Here is a 20449-nt window from a genome sequence, read left to right on the forward strand (position 1 = left end):
TGTTACTTTCATTAATCAGACTATAACTGACTGTTTGGTTAGTTCTTAAGCAATTATTGTATAAAAAATTATTTATCTGAAATCATTGTAGCTATTTTATTTATTAGAGATGCACGATATATCGGCAGCCATATTGTTATCGGCCGATAAATGTTATTTTTATGCATTTAACCTATTATTTTTATGCAACAGTCAAGTTGCTTGTTAATTTTCTATGCAAAGAAAAGGAAATAATCTATTTTTGGCATGCTAATTTATGTGAAATCGTGAATATAGGTCTATATAATCACCTTGCAGTTTTGAAATTATTGTTCTTTTTTGCTTTGAGTATGCTACTCTAAGATCTGTTCAAACTTTTATAATGTTTTTAAAATAAAATCAGTTGATCACTGTATAAAAATATAACATTTTGAAATATTTATTTTTATTGGCTAATACATCGGTTATCGGCCTCCAAATCTAAAAGTTATTGGTTTTCGATATCAGCCCAAAAATCGATATCGGTGCACCCCTATTATTTATGAGTATAACTATTTAAATGCAGTAAATAATAATAAAAATAAGCAGCATAAAATAGAATTTTATCACTTAAATGGCAAAACTATTTACAGTTGAAGAATTATTAGCCCCCCTTCGAATTTTTTATTTCTTTTTTTAAATATTTACCAAATGATGTTTAACTGAGCAAGGACATTTTCACAATATGTCTAATAATGTTTTTTTCTTCTGGAGAAAGTCTTATTTGTTTATTTCAGCTAGAATAAAAGCAGTTTAAATTTTTTTTTTAATTTTAAGGTCAAAATTATTAGCCCCTTTAAGTTAATTATTTTTTTAATAGTCTACAGAACAAACCATTGTTATACAATAACTTGCCTAATTACCCTACCTGCCTAGTTAATTGAATTAGCGTAGTTAAGCCTTTAAAGGTCACTTTAAGCTGTATAGAAGTGTCTTGAAAATATCTGTTAAAATATTATTTACTGTCATCATGGCAAAGATAAAATAAATCAGTTATTAGAAATGAGTTATTAAAATTATTATGTTTAGAAATGTGTTAACAAAATTTTCTCTACGTTAAACAGAAATTGGGGAAAAAATAAACAGGGGGCTAATAATTCTGACTTCAGTGTATATATAATGAAAGGGTTTTTATATTTGACTAAAACCAAACATTAACATTAAAACAATATTTAACATTCATATTTGTTTTACTCTATAAAGGTTTCTATAACACTTTTTTAAAATTTCAAATAACAATATTATTATTTAAGGCTTTTTTTCAGAAAATGAAGATTAGACTAATAAATGTTATTTGTTGTCCTTAAATCAATATTGTGGTTTCAGGTATAAAACATTGGTAATGTGCTGTCTAAAAGGTTATACACAGCAAATTGCAAAGTTTTAATTTCACTCTCAAAGTATGAAAATGAACACTTATTCAGTGTTTATAGATGTCCACACTAAATCGAGTTAAATTTACACTTGAAATAGAGTTATATTTCTTACACTTGCGTAGTGTTTAAAAAAACACTGCTAGTGTTAACAGTTAGCTCCCTTTCCCACTCCCTTTCCCTATTTGTCCGGAGAAAACGTTAAAACTACACTCAGTGTTAATAACTTAACGCTAAGAGTGTTCTTCATTATAGTGTTCATACTAGGTTGATATTTAAAGGTATTTTAGTCATATTTAATATTGATTGCATTACAGGACAGTCTGCATTGATAAGGTAAAAAACAGTCAAAACGATGTACAAGTTTAAGCTTTTATTTTTAACGATGCACCTTAAGTGCAACAGTTAAACCCATAAAAGATGTTTACTGTCGAAAACTCTGTGAGAGTCTTAAATGGGAAATTAAAGACATGCCAAGTGGTACACATAGTAGACTTATAAAAAGTTCATCAACAGCACTCAAGGAGTTGGTTCCTGCACAAGGGATAAGATGTTGGGATGAGAAATTGTCGATCCTCCCTGATCCTAGTAGATATGGCTGGTGGCCATCCCTCTCACTGATAGCCTTCAATGCTGGTGCAAGTATGCAAAAAAAACAGCCAAAATCATTCCATGAAATGCAGGAAACCAGTTAGGAAATGTTAAATGCTGTTGATGAAAACAGCACTAAAAATAAAACAAAACCACACAAACCACCTTAACCCAAAGTACAAAAATAAAACCTTTAATGGGTCCGTGTATCATCTGTTCATTTGATTATTCTATTTATTCTGGAAAACAAAACAAAAGAAAAATATTCAATATTTCGTTTTACTGTTTATTCTGTAGGCACAAAAAAAAGAAAAAAAAAGCTCATCGGTTAACCTGTTTTTAACTCAAAACGGAGAATTGAAACAAACACAAAAACAAAATAACGAGTCAAAAAACTGCATTTATTTATTTGACGAACGCCAAAAAAAAAAACTTTTTCTGCCCACTGGTCAATAGCTATGAGACTGTAGGATTTAAAATCAAACTTCACTTATCCACTCAGGCATAAAACAGGTACATATACACCTAAAAATTACTCGCGTATACACCTATACTATTGGATGTTCAAAACAATATGAAAAATATGAAACTAGCGTTAACATGAACTTGATGCATGCATACACCCACATACACACACACACACACATATTCGCAACGTGCAAACACACCTATACACACTGCTTGACCTTCATTGTAGTAGTGTGACAGAAAATTTGTTTTTACCACAAAAAAGTCATCCATTTTTTGAATACCCCCTCAGTCCATCCGAGATGTAACTTACTTTCTTCAACAGAATATAACTTAAGAATTGTGTGGAAATTCAAGTTCTACAAGTTAACAGCATTCAAGTGACTGCATAAAAAGTTTCAAAAGGTATATTTTTAACATAGACTATCAAAAACATGACATTTTTTTTATATAAAAAATGCTCTTTTAAATTTCAATAGTTTAAGGAATAAAACAAAATATGTTTTCCTCAAATACAATATAGATTTAAACGTCAAAAGAGATTTATAGTCTTAATATTTTTTTAAAAAGTACATTTTAAATTGCTAATAACACTACAGTAGTTACTTAATTATTTCTTTTATAAATGATATTGGAAACAAAACAAAATAATGGTAGAGGTTTCAATCGTTAATCAATTTTGCATCAAACAGCATTAAAATATAGTTAATATTTTATAGGAGTTAAATATGTTTATTTCAGATCTAGAGGTTTTCACAACAAAAAGAAAAGATTTGCACCTTTAATACTTTAAAAGGTAATAGCACACCAAAGTATATCCTATTTATGAGAAGAGCCTTTTATAATGCCACCTTCTTCTGAGAGCTCCAAATCACATTTATTTTACTCTAGAAAACACAAGCACCCTCTCGATCCTCTCTAACCCCCAGTGTGTCTCCACAGAGAATGAGGAAGTTAAAGAGACGACGTTACGGGAGCTCAAGATGCTCCGTACGCTCAAACAAGACAACATCGTAGAACTGAAAGAGGCTTTCCGTCGACGGGGGAAACTCTACCTGGTGTTTGAATATGTGGAGAAGGTCAGATTTTTTACTTTCATTTATTATTTAATTTGTTTTTATTAAATTGCCGTGGCTTATACTATGCCAGATAAAACACATTTCCAAATTTTCATTGCCAATCTTGTAATCGTTTTTTGGTTTAATTTTGAATGTACACAATCAGCGCAGAGCCTCAGGGATCAGAAAGAGGCTGGATTGACCCCTTCCAGATCCAGATTTTTTTTTTAACTTTCTCAATAATATGTTGTTGTTTGAATAGTTGTCAAAGATGATGATGTTTTGATATGTATTTCAGAATATGCTGGAGTTATTGGAGGAACTGCCCAATGGTGCACTGCCTGATAAAGTACGAAGCTACATCTTTCAGCTGATCAAAGCTATTCACTGGTGCCACAAGAATGAGATCGTCCACAGAGGCATGACAGTGTTTATATCTTTATTTTTTAAATAGTTTATAGGTTTGTTTTACTTTACAAAAGTTACTTGTACTTAAAAAACATAATAATATATGTGTGTGTACAGGTTTATGTGGTTTACAGAGATACAAACTTTTATAATGACATGGGTATAATGTAGTTGTTAATGCTATTAGGGTTGATGGATGGATGGATGGATGGATGGATGGATGGATGGATGCATAGATGGATACTATAAATGGCTGTGATTTAATACTGCAGAAGGATGATATTAGGGTAGATTGGATGGATGGATGGATGGATGGATGGATGGATGGATGGATGGATAGATGGATACTATAAATGGCTGTGATTTAATACTGCAGAAGGATGATATTAGGGTAGATTGGATGGATGGATGGATGGATGGATGGATGGATGGATACTATAAATGGCTGTGAATTAATACTGCAGAAGGATGATATTAGGGTAGATATGATGAATAGATGGATGGATGGATACTATAAATGGCTGATGAAAAAATAATGCAGAAGGAAAATATTAGGCTAGATATGATAGATGGATGGATTGGATGGATGGATAGATGGATACTATAAATGGCTGATGGATACTATAAATGGCTGATGAATAAATACTGCAGAAGGATGATATTAGGGTAGATATGATGGATGGGTGGATTGGATGGAGGGATGGATGGATGGATACTATAAATGGCTGTGAATTAATACTGCAGAAGGATGATATTAGGGTAGATATGATGGATGGATGGATACTATAAATGGCTGATAAATAAATACTGCAGAAGGAAAATATTAGGCTAGATATGATAGATGGATGGATTGGATGGATGGAGAGATGGATACTATAAATGGCTGATGAATAAATACTGTAGAAGGATGATATTAGGGTAGATATGATGGATGGATGGAGGGATGGATGGATACTATAAATGGCTGATAAATAAATACTGCAGAAGGATGATATTAGGGTAGATATGATGGATGGATGGATGGATGGATGGATACTATAAATGGCTGATAAGTAAATACTGTAGGGGATGAATGGATTTAACTTACGGATGGATAATATAGATATATGAAAAGAAACTTTCATTGGAAGGGTAGATGAATGGATGGATATACTGTAGATAGAAGAATACAATGGAAGAATAAATAGATACTGTAGATGGATATACATGATAGATGGATGCAAATTGGATTGGATGGATTATATAGATATATCGACAACTACTTCAGTGGATGGGTGGGTGAATGATGGATCAATACATAGGTACAGCAGATGGATAGATGCTGTAGATGGATGAATATGATGGATGGATGGAAGGATTATATAGATGTATGGATAGATACTGCAGTGGATGGGTGGGGGAATGGATGGTTATGATGGATGGTTATATGGATGAATAGATACTATGGATAGATAGATATATGGATGGATGCTTCAGATAGGTGGATAGATAGGATAAATATGTTGTAAATATGCATAGGATGGATGGATTGAATAAATAAATACTATAGATAGATAGAAGGATAGATCCTATGGTCGGCGCCAATGGTGTAGTGGTTAGTGCGTCGACACATGCACTCCGGTGCTCATGGCGACCCAAGTTTGATTCCCGCCTCGTGGTTTTATGCCGATCCTTCCCCTCTCTCTGCTCCCCATCTACTGTCCTATCCATTAAAGGTGAAAACCCCGAAAAAATAATTATAAAAAAAGGATAGGTCCTGTGGATGGATGAATACATACTATAGATAGATGGATAGATAAATTGTATAGATGGCTAGACACTGAATAGATATGGGTGGATGGATGGATGGTGGATAGATGGATGGATAGACATACTTTAGATAGATGGATGATGATGATAGATTGATACTTTAGATGACTTAATATGATGGATGAATGGATGGATGGATGGATGGATACAATGGATAAATAAACAGATGAATGTGAGTGGGTAGTATATAGAGAGATACTATCTGGTGGATAAATGGCATGGATGGATCAGACAGACAGACAGACAGACAGACAGACAGATAGACAGACAGACAGACAGATAGATAGATAGATAGATAGATAGATAGATAGATAGATAGATAGATAGATAGATAGATAGATAGATAGATAGATAGATAGATAGATAGATAGATAGATAGATAGATAGATTCTTACTAGACTTAATTATGAACTGAATGTTTGTCTTTTATTTTAAGTAATTAATTATGTGTGATCTGTTTAATCTCATTTTCAACATCTCTCAATAATTGTTAGTGCAATTGTTGTGTACAAAATGGTGTTGTGAACACAAACTGAGCTTTCTAAGAAAATCTCCATCTCCTTTGATCTTATGTGCAGATATCAAGCCTGAGAATCTCCTCATCAGCGCCAATGATATCCTGAAGCTATGTGATTTCGGTAAGAAGAGGCTTTCACTCGTCTGATTCAGGACCCGCCACCCCCATATTCACACTGATCTCTCGCTGAATGCTCGGTTCTCCTTTCCAGGCGTCATGAGTCCCACAGTGACGTCTGAAAACAAACAAAAAAAATCATCTGAAATTGGATTTAAGTGGAAAAGGAGTTAAACCATTTGTCCAAATCACACTGCACGCAAAGGTTTGAGTGACCGAGCTCATTCTGTGCAATGCACATTCAACATTGATTTTTGTGTTGTTTCAGATTTTATGAAATGCAAGATGAAAGAAAAATTCACGCTTATGACAGAAAATGACAATATTGGGAGTAGCAATAAATTAGTATTAGTAGCATTAGTAGTATTATTATTAGTAGGAGTATTGTTGTTATTGATATAATTACTGTATTGTTGCGCATTTGAGGTCCTAACAGTATATTTATTATTTGTGGATAATATAATATAATTAATCAAATGTTATGGGAGTTTTTTTGTTTGTTATTTAGTTAAGTTATTTTTTCATTGATGCTATGCTACTGTACATAAAAATTGCTCTGGTTTAAAAAAAAAAACATTTATATTATCATATATCATAAGTGTGTGTATGAGCAATATTACACAAGTAGCATTTTGATGTGGCTGTATATCGGCACTGGTGGGAGGCATGCCTTAGTGTCCCACCTGTGATGATATACAGCCACATCGCACTGCTTTGAGTGTGATATTGCGTTTATACCACAGTTTGACAGCATAAGCGTGTATATAAAAAAGAAAATCAAACACTAGAGCACGGGAGTCTAAAAACACTTTTGTAAGAGGAACTACTTTCTTCCACCACTCCTTCACATCTGCAGCTGACATCAGAACAGCAAAAACTGTTCAAAAACACAACTTTAGAGCTAGTATTTGAATGATTCTCTAGCGTAATGTCTAAAGTGATGACAAAACAGGTGATTTTGCTTACATTTTAAGATTATAAGGCTGAACAGCATGAAATGCCATCAGTCTACAGATATAGCTCCCAGTATTTCTGTATTGCAATCGGAAGATCACAGTATTGATATGGTGTACAGCACTACAATATACAAAAGATCGAATTAGAAAGAAGTTTACCTGTTTATTAATAATTAATTATTAATCATTTAATAATGATCCGCTGTAATTACACAGTTTTTCTCTTAGGGCTTATTATGCGGTCTCTGTTGCCATATTGTGAATGAATACGTCAACAATCTTTGCCCAAAAACAGGCTAACTCTCTCTGAGTTTTCGCTCAGAATATCATAAATATTTAAAAACAGGCACTATCCTTATAAATAAACAGCATAGTTGCAGTCTAAACAACTACATTCTCAACTAAAAAAGCCTCAAAAGTACATTATGTTGCCCAACAGCAGCAATATTTGTCAAATTGTAGAGTGTCCTCTGCTTGGTGCTGTATGTGGGGGGAGTAATACACAAGAGTGCAGGGTTAAGAGGCTGGACAAATGCTGCCACTGGCAGATTATTGCACTGCTATCAGCCAATATATATATATTGCTTGTTTAATCAAGATTAAATTATATATCAAGTCATTATATCTTTTATATAATTGTAATTGTATATAATCAGTTACATAGATTCATACCTTGATATAAATGCATAAATTAACAATATACACAGTGCATATAAAGATATTTTTTTATTTGTATGTATTATATTGTATATCAACAACATACACTTAGGTCCATTAATATTTGGACATCGACACAATTCTAACATTTTTGGCTCTATACACCATCACAAATTTGAGTGTATTTACATCCAAATCAGGTGAACGGTGTAGGAATTACAACAGTTTGCATATGTCCCTCCCACTTGTTAAGGGTTCAAAAGTAATTGGACAATTGGCTTCTAAGCTGTTTCATGGCCAGGTGTGTGTTATTCCCTCAACATCCCAATTCCAACAGTAGATAAAAGAACCAGAGTTCATTTTAAGTGTGCTATTTGCATTTGGAATCTGTTACTGTCAACTCTCAAAATGAGATCCAAAGAGCTGTCACTATCAGTCGAGCAAGCCATCATTAGGCTGAAAAAACAAAACAAATCCATCAGAGAAACAGCAAAAACATTAGGCAAGGCAAAAACAACTGTTTAAAGCATTCTTGGATCCGGAAGACCACGGAAACTACTGTGGTGGACGACCGAAGAATTCTTTTCCTGGTGAAGAAAAACACCCTTCACAACAGTTGGCCAGATCAAAAACACTCTTCAGAATGAAGGTGTACTTGTGTCAGAGTCAACAATCAAGAGAAGACTACACCAAAGTGAATACAGAGGGTTCACCACAAGATGTAAACCATTGGTGAGCCTCAAAAATAAGAAGACAAGATTAGAGTTCTAAAAAAGCCTTCACAGTGCTGGAACAACATCCTATGGACAGATGAGATCAAGATTAACATGTACAAGAGTGATGGGAAGACAGTAGTATGGAGAAGGAAAGGAACTGCTCATGATCCCAAGCAGTGAAGCATGGTGGTGGTAGTAGTGACATGGCGTGTGCATGTATGGCTGTCAATGGAACTGGTTCTCTTGTATTTATTGATGATGTGACTGCTGACAAAAGCAGCAGGATGAATTCTGAAATGTTTCAGGCAATATTTTCTGCTCATATTAAGCCAAATGCTTCAGAACTCATTGGACGGTGCTTCACAGTGCAGATTGAGAATGACCCAAAGCATTCTGCAAAAGCAGTTTTTGAAGGAAAAGATGTGGAATGTTATGCAATGGCTAAGTCCATCACTTGACCTGAATCTGATTGAGCATGCACGATGTCACTTGCTGAAGACAAAACTGAGGAAAAAATGCCCCAAGAACAAGCAGTAACTGAAGACAATTGCTGTAGAGGCCTGGCAGAGCACCACCAGAAAGGAAACCCAGCGTCTGGTAACTATGCATTCCAGACTTTGTAACCAAATATTAAACAGTGCAAGTTTGATTTATGATTATTGTTTTGTCCAATTACTTTTGGCCCCTTAACAAGTGGGAGGCATACATGCAAACTGTTGAAATTCCTACTGCGTTCACCTGATTTGGGTGTAAATTCCCTCAAATTAAAGCTGACAGTCTGCAGTTAAAGCACATCTTGTTCATTTCATTTCAAACCCATTGTGTTGGTGTAAAGAGCCAAAAATGTTAGAATTGTGTCGATGTCCATTCCAAATATTTATGAACCTAACAGTATTTAGTAATAAAAAGATCTAAATGAACAATATTAGATAACATTGAAATTGCCCAGTATCTTAAATATAGTAAGTTACTCTGTGTTTGCAATCTTTAAGGATAATTTGAGCATAATTTAAATTATGAGCGCCTTGTTGCCTGACAATATGTTTCAAGCTCACTTGGGTAGTATTGTTTGACTCTATAAGATACAATCAAAACACAAGCTGTCATCTCAGCACCTGATGAATCACATATTGTACTTGGTAACCTCCAGGTTGTGCTCCTGATTGAATGTATATATTCACTCAGGGTTCAATTTTGCCTCCACACAATGAATGGCACGGAAATTGAGCATGACTCACTCCACAGGCTTCTCTCTAAGACTTTTATTTTTAGAGGAAAAGAATATGGAAGATTAATTAAGGTCTCTGAATGTTGCTCAGATATCTTTTCTCTCTCTTCGTCTCTCTCTTTATGTCTTGATCCGGACCGGTCACCCTTTAGGTTTTGCCCGAAATCTGTCTGAAGGTAGCGATGCCAACTATACCGAGTATGTGGCGACCAGGTGGTACCGTTCACCTGAACTGCTCCTCGGGTAAGCCCTGATATATGCACTTTCTATTTCATGCTTTTGAAGGTGATAACAACTGAAACATGACAACAAATCTTTCATCTGTAAAGCCTGAAGGCATGATAAAAAATCAAACATGAGCGCTAATATGCATCAAGGGCAGAACCTTTTTAAAAATGTAGATTTGATATATCCATTAGATGTGACATTAGGAGTGCGGTGCATGATTATTTGTCCTTGTCGCCATTATTTTCTAGTGTGTGTGTCACTAGACTAGATGAATGCTGTGGAACATTTTTTGAAACTCTCACCATTTAAATTCCTCCCACACAAATATTCTCTCCCTCCCTCTTGCTGTGTGTGTGTTAGTGCAAAGATTTGTGTCTCAGTGTTATGTCTATCTATCTGCCTCTGTCTCCGCATGCATCTCTGCTCATGCCTCTTCCTTTATTATTAGTGTTTTTTTACAAGACCTCAACCCTTGACGTGACACACATGGTGGTGTGTTAATCGTCCTGCACTGGACTGAATGATACAGCTTTGAGAACTGTTGCTGTTAACTTTACTTTTCTGAGCAGTCACATTTAGGATTTTGGCTTGATTTGTTGTCTTGACTTGGTTCACAAATGTCCAAATATCTCAAAATTCTTAAATCATAAACATTTTCTACATGAGCAAAAAACATTGTCTTGTTTGAAGAGTTTTTATACAAGTAAAATAATCTGCCAGTGGGGTAAAGTATAAGTAAAATAATCTGCCAATGTGGTAAAGTATAAGTAAAATCTGTCAGTGGGGTAAAGTATAAGTAAAATAATCTGCCAGTGGGGTAAAGTATAAGTAAAATAATCTGCCAATGGGGTAAAGTATAAGTAAAATAATCTGCCAGTGGGGTAAAGTATAAGTAAAATAATCTGCCAATGGGGTAAAGTATAAGTAAAATAATCTGCCAATGAGGTAAAGTATAAGTAAAATAATCTGCCAATGTGGTAAAGTATAAGTAAAATCTGTCAGTGGGGTAAAGTATAAGTAAAATAATCTGCCAATGGGGTAAAGTATAAGTAAAATAATCTGCCAATGGGGTAAAGTATAAGTAAAATAATCTGCCAGTGGGGTAAAGTATAAGTAAATTAATCTGCCAATGGGGTAAAGTATAAGTAAAATAATCTGCCAATGTGGTAAAGTATAAGTAAAATAATCTGCCAATGGGGTAAAGTATAAGTAAAATAATCTGCCAATGGGGTAAAGTATAAGTAAAATAATCTGCCAATGGGGTAAAGTATAAGTAAAATAATCTGCCAATGGGGTAAAGTATAAGTAAAATCTGTCAGTGGGGTAAAGTATAAGTAAAATAATCTGCCAATGGGGTAAAGTATAAGTAAAATAATCTGCCAATGGGGTAAAGTATAAGTAAAATAATCTGCCAGTGGGGTAAAGTATAAGTAAAATAATCTGCCAATGGGGTAAAGTATAAGTAAAATAATCTGCCAATGAGGTAAAGTATAAGTAAAATAATCTGCCAATGAGGTAAAGTATAAGTAAAATAATCTGCCAATGAGGTAAAGTATAAGTAAAATAATCTGCCAATGGGGTAAAGTATAAGTAAAATAATCTGCCAATGCGGTAAAGTATAAGTAAAATAATCTGCCAATGTGGTAAAGTATAAGTAAAATCTGTCAGTGGGGTAAAGTATAAGTAAAATAATCTGCCAATGGGGTAAAGTATAAGTAAAATAATCTGCCAATGTGGTAAAGTATAAGTAAAATCTGTCAGTGGGGTAAAGTATAAGTAAAATAATCTGCCAATGGGGTAAAGTATAAGTAAAATAATCTGCCAATGGGGTAAAGTATAAGTAAAATAATCTGCCAGTGGGGTAAAGTATAAGTAAAATAATCTGCCAATGGGGTAAAGTATAAGTAAAATAATCTGCCAATGAGGTAAAGTATAAGTAAAATAATCTGCCAATGAGGTAAAGTATAAGTAAAATAATCTGCCAATGGGGTAAAGTATAAGTAAAATAATCTGCCAATGCGGTAAAGTATAAGTAAAATAATCTGCCAATGTGGTAAAGTATAAGTAAAATCTGTCAGTGGGGTAAAGTATAAGTAAAATAATCTGCCAATGGGGTAAAGTATAAGTAAAATAATCTGCCAATGTGGTAAAGTATAAGTAAAATCTGTCAGTGGGGTAAAGTATAAGTAAAATAATCTGCCAATGGGGTAAAGTATAAGTAAAATAATCTGCCAATGAGGTAAAGTATAAGTAAAATAATCTGCCAATGGGGTAAAGTATAAGTAAAATAATCTGCCAATGGGGTAAAGTATAAGTAAAATAATCTGCCAATGCGGTAAAGTATAAGTAAAATAATCTGCCAATGGGGTAAAGTATAAGTAAAATAATCTGCCAATGGGGTAAAGTATAAGTAAAATAATCTGCCAATGTGGTAAAGTACAAGTAAAATAATCTGCCAGTGGGGTAAAGTATAAGTAAAATAATCTGCCAGTGGGGTAAAGTATAAGTAAAATAATCTGCCAATGTGGTAAAGTATAAGTAAAATAATCTGCCAGTGGGGTAAAGTATAGTAAAATAATCTGCCAATGGGGTAAAGTATAAGTAAAATAATCTGCCAATGGGGTAAAGTATAAGTAAAATAATCTGCCAATGGGGTAAAGTATAAGTAAAATAATCTGCCAATGGGGTAAAGTATAAGTAAAATAATCTGCCAATGGGGTAAAGTATAAGTAAAATAATCTGCCAATGGGGTAAAGTATAAGTAAAATAATCTGCCAGTGGGGTAAAGTATAAGTAAAATAATCTGCCAGTGGGGTAAAGTATAAGTAAAATAATCTGCCAATGGGGTAAAGTATAAGTAAAATAATCTGCCAATGGGGTAAAGTATAAGTAAAATAATCTGCCAATGGGGTAAAGTATAAGTAAAATAATCTGCCAATGTGGTAAAGTATAAGTAAAATAATCTGCCAGTGGGGTAAAGTATAAGTAAAATAATCTGCCAGTGGGGTAAAGTATAGTAAAATAATCTGCCAATGGGGTAAAGTATAAGTAAAATAATCTGCCAATGGGGTAAAGTATAAGTAAAATAATCTGCCAATGGGGTAAAGTATAAGTAAAATAATCTGCCAATGGGGTAAAGTATAAGTAAAATAATCTGCCAATGGGGTAAAGTATAAGTAAAATAATCTGCCAGTGGGGTAAAGTATAAGTAAAACAATCTGCCAGTGGGGTAAAGTATAAGTAAAATAATCTGCCAGTGGGGTAAAGCTAAATAGTCTTGTTTTTGCTTTGAAAGTAAACTTTTTGCTTGCCCCATTGGCAGATTATTTTGCTTATTTTAAGTAAAAACTTGTTTAATTTGGACGTTATTTCTAAAAACAAGATAAAAATGTGATAAAAATCATCTTTTTGAAACTGTTTGGGCAGATCTGAGTGTAGGTATATATATATAGTGTGTCTACAGTCATATTGGAGTGATATAAAGAATGTGTTTTTTTAAATTTCCTTATGTTAAAATAGGATCCAAATCCCTTCCATTTTGAGACCCACCACAATGTGATTCAGGAGTGCGGTTTCCCCGCCCACCAAATTGATTGACAGCTACGTATTAACATGTCTCCATAGTAACGCATATAATCATATCAACAGGACAGGACATGCACAAAGCAGCTGGGATTAAAAGATCTGTTAAGCTCTCTGTGATCATCAATCATCATCAGATGTGATCAAGAAATCGGTGTTTGTAATGAATTACAGCGATTTTTACCGTCTTTATCATCACAGCCGCATATCAGTACAGTTATAAAAGAAGATGCTTTAATCTCAGTTTGTGGATGTTAAATCAGGTTTATTTTGTACATTTAACATAACGGATATCCATACAGCAGTGGATATTAACGTGTATCCTGTCACATTTGCCGTGCAAAAACTGTGCGCGCTATGTTTAACTTTGCACTGTTTTTGCACAGCAAATGTGACAGGATACACGTGTGGTATTTCTTACAAACGTTACATGAGATCTGCTTCCTTCATGTCTGTCACGGTGCTGTTTATCTGATACAGTTGAGGCAGAGATTGAGGCACTCTCTGACAGGCACGTGGGAACGGTGGGCAAGGAGAACTAGCATTAAAGCCACAGGCAACAAAAACAGCTAAAAGATGCTCAGAGCTGAAATTTGCAAACTTCTGAAAGGTATGATATATAATCTGATGGGTGTTTTAGCTGAAACTTTACAGACACATTCTGGAGACACAAAAGGCATATTTTAAATCTTGAAAAAGTGGTAAAATAGGTGCAAATTCCTTATAATATAAGTATAAAACATAAAAAGTATAGAATTTTTTTCACAGGACATCATTCCGTCTTAATTCTGTAAACTTTAGATCTCAGAACTTCCTCACTGTTTCAAAAACACATTTTCTCAAGCTGCCAAACAGCTTATTTCAGATGTTGTCTTAGTATGATGTAGTAGTTTGAAGAAATATGCATAGATAGTGGAGACTAGATAGTATACTAGAGATAAGGGCTGCACAATGTATAGTTTCAGCATTGATATCGCAATGTGCAAATATGCAATAGTCACATCACAGAATCTCATTTACAATTAGTTCTGCTTGTACTTAACCAGGAAACAGTTCAAAAACACAAGCAAAGTTTAACCCTAATTGAGTGAACAAAGTGTAAGCGTTTAAGACTGCAAGCTAACTGAAACCATTTGAGAACAAGAAATCATGAAAAAATGTAGGTTTATAATAGATTAATTGTATTTTATTACACTGATGATTATACGGTGTTATTATTTTACATCTGATTGCATGGTTTAATTACGTTTTACCTCAATACAGTTAGAATATCCAGAAAACCGTAAAGCACCGTCTCTTTTTCATTTGTGTCTTTCTTCTATTGTATTTGTGAAATTTGTTTATTATACTTTATACTTTATAAAAATTACATCAATATAACAATACTCACAGAAAAACTAAATATTACATTGTCAGTTTTGTCCAATATCATGCTGCTCTACTAGAGATGCAAACACAGGAATCTTCAAGCAACAGAACAATAGACATGTGTCGTATGTTTAGAGTACAAGATGTTGTGAAGTGCCAAGCTTTGGTCTATTGTATTGCCTTTCTTGCCATTGTAACACCATGTGTGCATTGGAAATGTACCTTTGTCATGGTACCTTTGTCTTTGTCTACGGTATTTCCTGATGTCAGAAGTACACTGAACACCATAGGAACATCCTTGATACTATATGGAACTTCCATAGTAACCACCTAGCATCACCCTAGATACTACCCTTAAAGGGATAGTTCCCTCAAACATGTAAAGTCTGGCCTATTTTACTCCTCCACTTGTTCCAAATCTATTTGAATTTCGTCTGTTGAACACAAGGGAAGGTACCCAGCAAACAATTCTGTGTTTAATAGACGTCTAATAGACATTTAAACTTAGATAGCTTGGCTAAAATAAGGCTAAATTTTGGGCTGTCAGTGAAAATCTAATAGACATCTAAGAATATCCCAAAACTAGACTAGTCATCCAATAGACATATTAGACAGACTTTCTAAGTGTAATCATTAATTTCTGCTTATTTTATGACTAGACTAGTCTAGTTTTGGCTTATTCTTATACGTGCATTAGATTTTCACTAACAGCCCAAATTCAGCATTGTTTAAGCCAAGACGACTATGTTTAGATTTCTTTTAAAAACAAAAAATGCTTGCTGGGTATATTGAATAATGTTGGAAAAACAGAATACGGTCAATATTTAGAATATCTTCTTGTTTTGTGTTGAACAGGAAAAAAGTTAATTAATTACTAATATGAACCAATTGAGTGTGATAACATTTTAATTTTTGGGTAACCTAACCCACAGGTTTCAAAACAACCAGCTAGCAAACACAAGATATTTCTATAAACACCCATAACAATCACCTAGTAGCACCCTAGGTACAAAAATCTAAGCAACCACCAGGCAACATCCTAAGATACTAGCCTTAACTTCCATAAGAACCACCTAGCAACACCCAAGACAATACCCTCAACTTTCATAGCAACATCCAAGTTATTACCCTAAACATCAATAGCAGCTACACAACGTTGAGTTATTTATTTATCCCAATGGTTGATTTAAAAACATTTGGTGCTTTGTTGGGTTATTTTTAACATTTATTTGTGTTATTTATTATTAACTCAACCAGTTGGATTATATATTTGGTGCTTTGTTGGGTTATTTTTAACCTTTATTGTGTTATTTATTTAATAACTTATCCAGTTGGGTTTAAAATTTTGAATTTCAAGTCAACAGATTTAACTGACGCAGAACAGCTGTATTAATATGCGTACGTAATGTTGTTTTTGCATTGTAAAGTTTATTTAAGCTCTAACGCAATAATATATATACTTTTAATTTACCTCTCTGTGTCATGTTTTTTATATCCGTTTCACCAACATTCTTCATTATTGATGATACATACGCACGATTCATAGCTGATCTATATTAAATTGATAAAAACCCTTAAGTGTCTGGATCTTATAATGTAATGAAAATAAAGCATTATCAATATTTTTAAAAACTGCATGTTATTTATTTACGCAGCCATAATATAAAATTAATAGTAGTATTAGTAATTGACCCTTCGCTAAGCACCCCCCTTCTTAGTTACTGTTGTTACGCCTGTCAAGCTTTCATGCCTGGCACGTCTAATACAATATGTATGCGCCGGTCTCAGACATTGCCAGCGATATCATTTGTTATTGTTGGTGAACAGGTGAGATATCTGAGAAAGCCAGACAAATAAGAACTGCAGTATGCATTACAGGGGTATATTCACGACATAATTATCAACCGATAAGCAAATAATTTAATCAAAATTGAAGCTAAAGCCTAGCCGTCTCGTACGCTGACCATTCAGCAGATTAGTTCATGCACAGCAGCAGAGGTGACATTTAAAGATAATCGAATAATAACAAATTAAGACGTGATTTCCCTTTTTTGCCAAAAAGCCTGATAGACTAATTGTTGAAATATAGCGTTACTAACCGACGAGGAAACATGCATGGACTTCTACATAATTTATTCATAGAAAGAACAGCCAGAAAGGTGAAATTGATGAATTTGTGCCAAATATTAGCACCTATAACTATATAAAAAAATTTATAAATTGAAATGCAAATCAAAGTATAAATAGCAGAAGTGAACAAATAGATTTTCACTAGCAGCAAATATTAATCCGACACCAAATATAAAAGTAGACACCAACCCGCTATAACGTCGTCACCAATGACTAAATCTCCAAAAGACAGACGAAAACAGTGAATTGTAGCTCTGACATGGACATGGGGGTTATTAATGACTGAAAAACAGCTGCGGGTGAAGTATATTGATCATAAGGGCTCAGTTTGTGATCATATCTCGGTTTTGTTCTGTTAATATGTAATCCAAATGTTAATAGCTTGAATAGATAGAAATATTACTGGATTGTGCTGCTTTTACCGCCCCTCACAAAGCTTGATCCATGCAGGCATTTCTCCCCTTGGGTGTTAGGTTTTGAAAAGGGGGAAAAAAATTTATACCACCCCATCTAAACTTTTAGGATACCGACTATAAGATTTGCACAATCCATATGCACAACTCTTTGGCTTGTTTCCCACGTTCGAAAGCTTGACAGACCTCCCGCGTGTAGCTACGATTGCTAAGCCACGATTGGTGTGTGGCAGTCTTCGGGTGTGGCTTAGCGAAGGGTCAGTAGTAGCAATAGTAATACCAGAATGGAAAAAAATAACATTTAATCAAAATAACCCAGTGCACTGGGTTAAACTATATTACCCAATGCTCTAGGTTAAAATAACCCATAGCTAGTAAAGTGCTATAATAACTTATAAATGGGTTATATGTTAAGGTATTTTTAACCCAACTATTTTAACGGGGTAAATATTAACAGCCTTAACATTAACAATATGGTAAGTACCCTCTAAAGGCCATACTAGCTGCAACATCCCATTTCTTCATTCTTAACATCTTATGCAATGTCAAGCACCATACATTTCCTCAGAAAACTTATCTCTTATCTGTCAACAAAACAAAATCTACTTTACTGGTGCCTACTTGACCCTTTTACTGATACGTTTAAACAACTTGAGTAATTTAACTACATCTATTTGTCCATCTTCTTTAAAGATGTGATGTGAAGTCGATCTCAATGTGGTTGAATGCTTGACTTATATTTGTCTTCTGCTTGGCTCTCGTAGGGCTCCATATGGGAAGGCGGTGGACATGTGGTCGGTGGGGTGTATTTTGGGAGAGCTCAGTGATGGGCAGCCCCTGTTTCCGGGCGAGAGTGAAATCGACCAGCTCTTCACCATTCAGAAGGTGTTGGGCCCTTTACCACCAGAGCAGATGAAGCTGTTCTACAACAACCCTCGTTTCGCCGGACTGAGAGTAAGGGCCTGTTTTAGTGCTTCTCTCCAATGTCCTGTTCTGCCCTGTGCTTCTCGCCTCTTCTCTCCTCTCCTCTCCTTTCCGATGGCACAGATCCCAGGATTCTGAATAAGTGGCTGCCTGTGACTCATGTGTCGCTATCTGCCGGCGTGAAACACAACTGGCTTTGCCTTGACAGAGCGGATCACAGTACATAATATTCACACGCATGCACATACGCTCACGCATACATGGCCTCAAAAAAAGTATTTGGAGCCTTTTGGATGTTCACGTCTCATTTTAAAGATGTTTTGTTTCTGGAAGTGGTTAGAGCTTGCCCTTTCGTAAACATTTTTGCAGGGGTTTTCATTTGCAGTAAAAACTGACGGGATATACATTAGCTGATTGCACTGCCAATTACCAAATGAAGGATAAATGTATGTGAAATTTTGAATTGAGTCACGAGTTTACATGTAGTTTAGCGAAGGATCAGTAGTAGCAATAGTAATACCAGAATAGAAAAAAATAACATTTAATCAAAATAACCCAGTGCAGCACTGGGTTAAATTACTTAACCCAATGCATTGGGTTAAAATGACCCATAGTTGGTAAGGTGCTATGATAACTTATAGTTGGGTTATATGTTGGGGTATTTTTAACCCAACTATTTTATCGGGGTAAATATTAACAGCCTTGACATTAACAATATGGTAAATACTCTCAGAAGGTTACCAAATGACGGATAAATGTATGTAGATTTTGAATTGAGTCACGAGTTTACATGTAGATTAGTTTATAGATGTGAAAACCAAGGATTAAAAAACACTTGTCAAGTGCAAGCAATCACTTTAACGTGTTTCATTTACTAGTAAGTCGGCAGCTAGCTCTCTGCAACTCTCACATGGTTGCCCACTGAAGCTAAGTAGGGCTGCGCCTGGTCTGTACATGGATGGGAGACCACATGAGAAAGCTAGGTTGCTGTCGAAAATGGTGTTAGTGAGGCCAGGAGAGGGCACTCATCCTGCGGTCTGTGTGGGTCCTAATGCTCCAGTATATAGGGGACTCTATACTGCTCAGTGAGCTCCGCCTTTTGGATGAGACCTTAAACTGAGATCCTGACTCTCTGTGGCTTTGAGTGTCTTGAAAAGCGCTATATAAATGTAAGGAATTATTATTATTATTAGTAGTAGTAGTAGTAGTAGTAGTAGTAGTAGTAATTCAGTAACTACAATTGTTCATATTTGTATTTTTCCATTTTATTTTATCTTAATTTCATTTGAAGAACTGTAAAAATTGTTTAGTCATTTATTTATTATAGTCATGCATTTATTTAATGGTAATGCTCCCTTAGATAACAGTGAAATACTTAAAGTTATATGCAGTTGCCATTCTACAAAACCGAGAAGATTTTCATTCAACTTCAAAAGACAAATTAAGGTTTGTCTTTTGTAAGTTCACCAAAATTTTTGACCACACTAGTGAATATAATCCAAAGCTCAAAGCAAGCACCACTTGAAAGTTAATCAGCGTTTATATATGAATTATAGACTAAATTAATCCTACATCATGTGAAGTGGGGGTTACACTGTAATGTGTAAACTCTGCACAGAAACGTCGGCTGGATAAGGACTAGAACCAGTGACTGTCTTGCTGTGAGGCAACAGTGCTAACCACTTGGCCACCATGCCACTTATCTAGGAAAGGAGGAGGAGTAGGGGTGGAGGGGGGATTCTTTAAAACGAAGATGGCTGTTATATGGACTTAGGGTATTTATAGTGGTTTAGGAATCGTCTGTTGGTGAATCATAAATTGAATTTTGCGGGACCAGCCGCAAGCAATCATAAGGACGTGATCCTCTCGAAATTAGTTTAGAAATAAA

At 34.7% G+C, this 20449-nt stretch overlaps 1 protein-coding gene across 2 annotated transcripts in view; it reads left to right on the forward strand.

Moving 5' to 3' along the window:
- Positions 1 to 20449, forward strand: part of cdkl5 (cyclin dependent kinase like 5) — a 73385-nt gene that overhangs the window by 36781 nt on the left and 16155 nt on the right. For both annotated transcript variants that reach the window (XM_056468649.1, XM_056468650.1), the window contains exons 5-9: positions 3393 to 3529; positions 3807 to 3927; positions 6304 to 6363; positions 10069 to 10159; positions 18402 to 18591. In XM_056468649.1, the coding sequence (XP_056324624.1) occupies positions 3393 to 3529; positions 3807 to 3927; positions 6304 to 6363; positions 10069 to 10159; positions 18402 to 18591 (599 nt within the window). The remainder of the gene's footprint in view (positions 1 to 3392; positions 3530 to 3806; positions 3928 to 6303; positions 6364 to 10068; positions 10160 to 18401; positions 18592 to 20449) is intronic.

Source organism: Danio aesculapii, chromosome 11 (genome assembly GCF_903798145.1).
Source record: "Danio aesculapii chromosome 11, fDanAes4.1, whole genome shotgun sequence".
Lineage (NCBI taxonomy): Eukaryota > Metazoa > Chordata > Actinopteri > Cypriniformes > Danionidae > Danio > Danio aesculapii.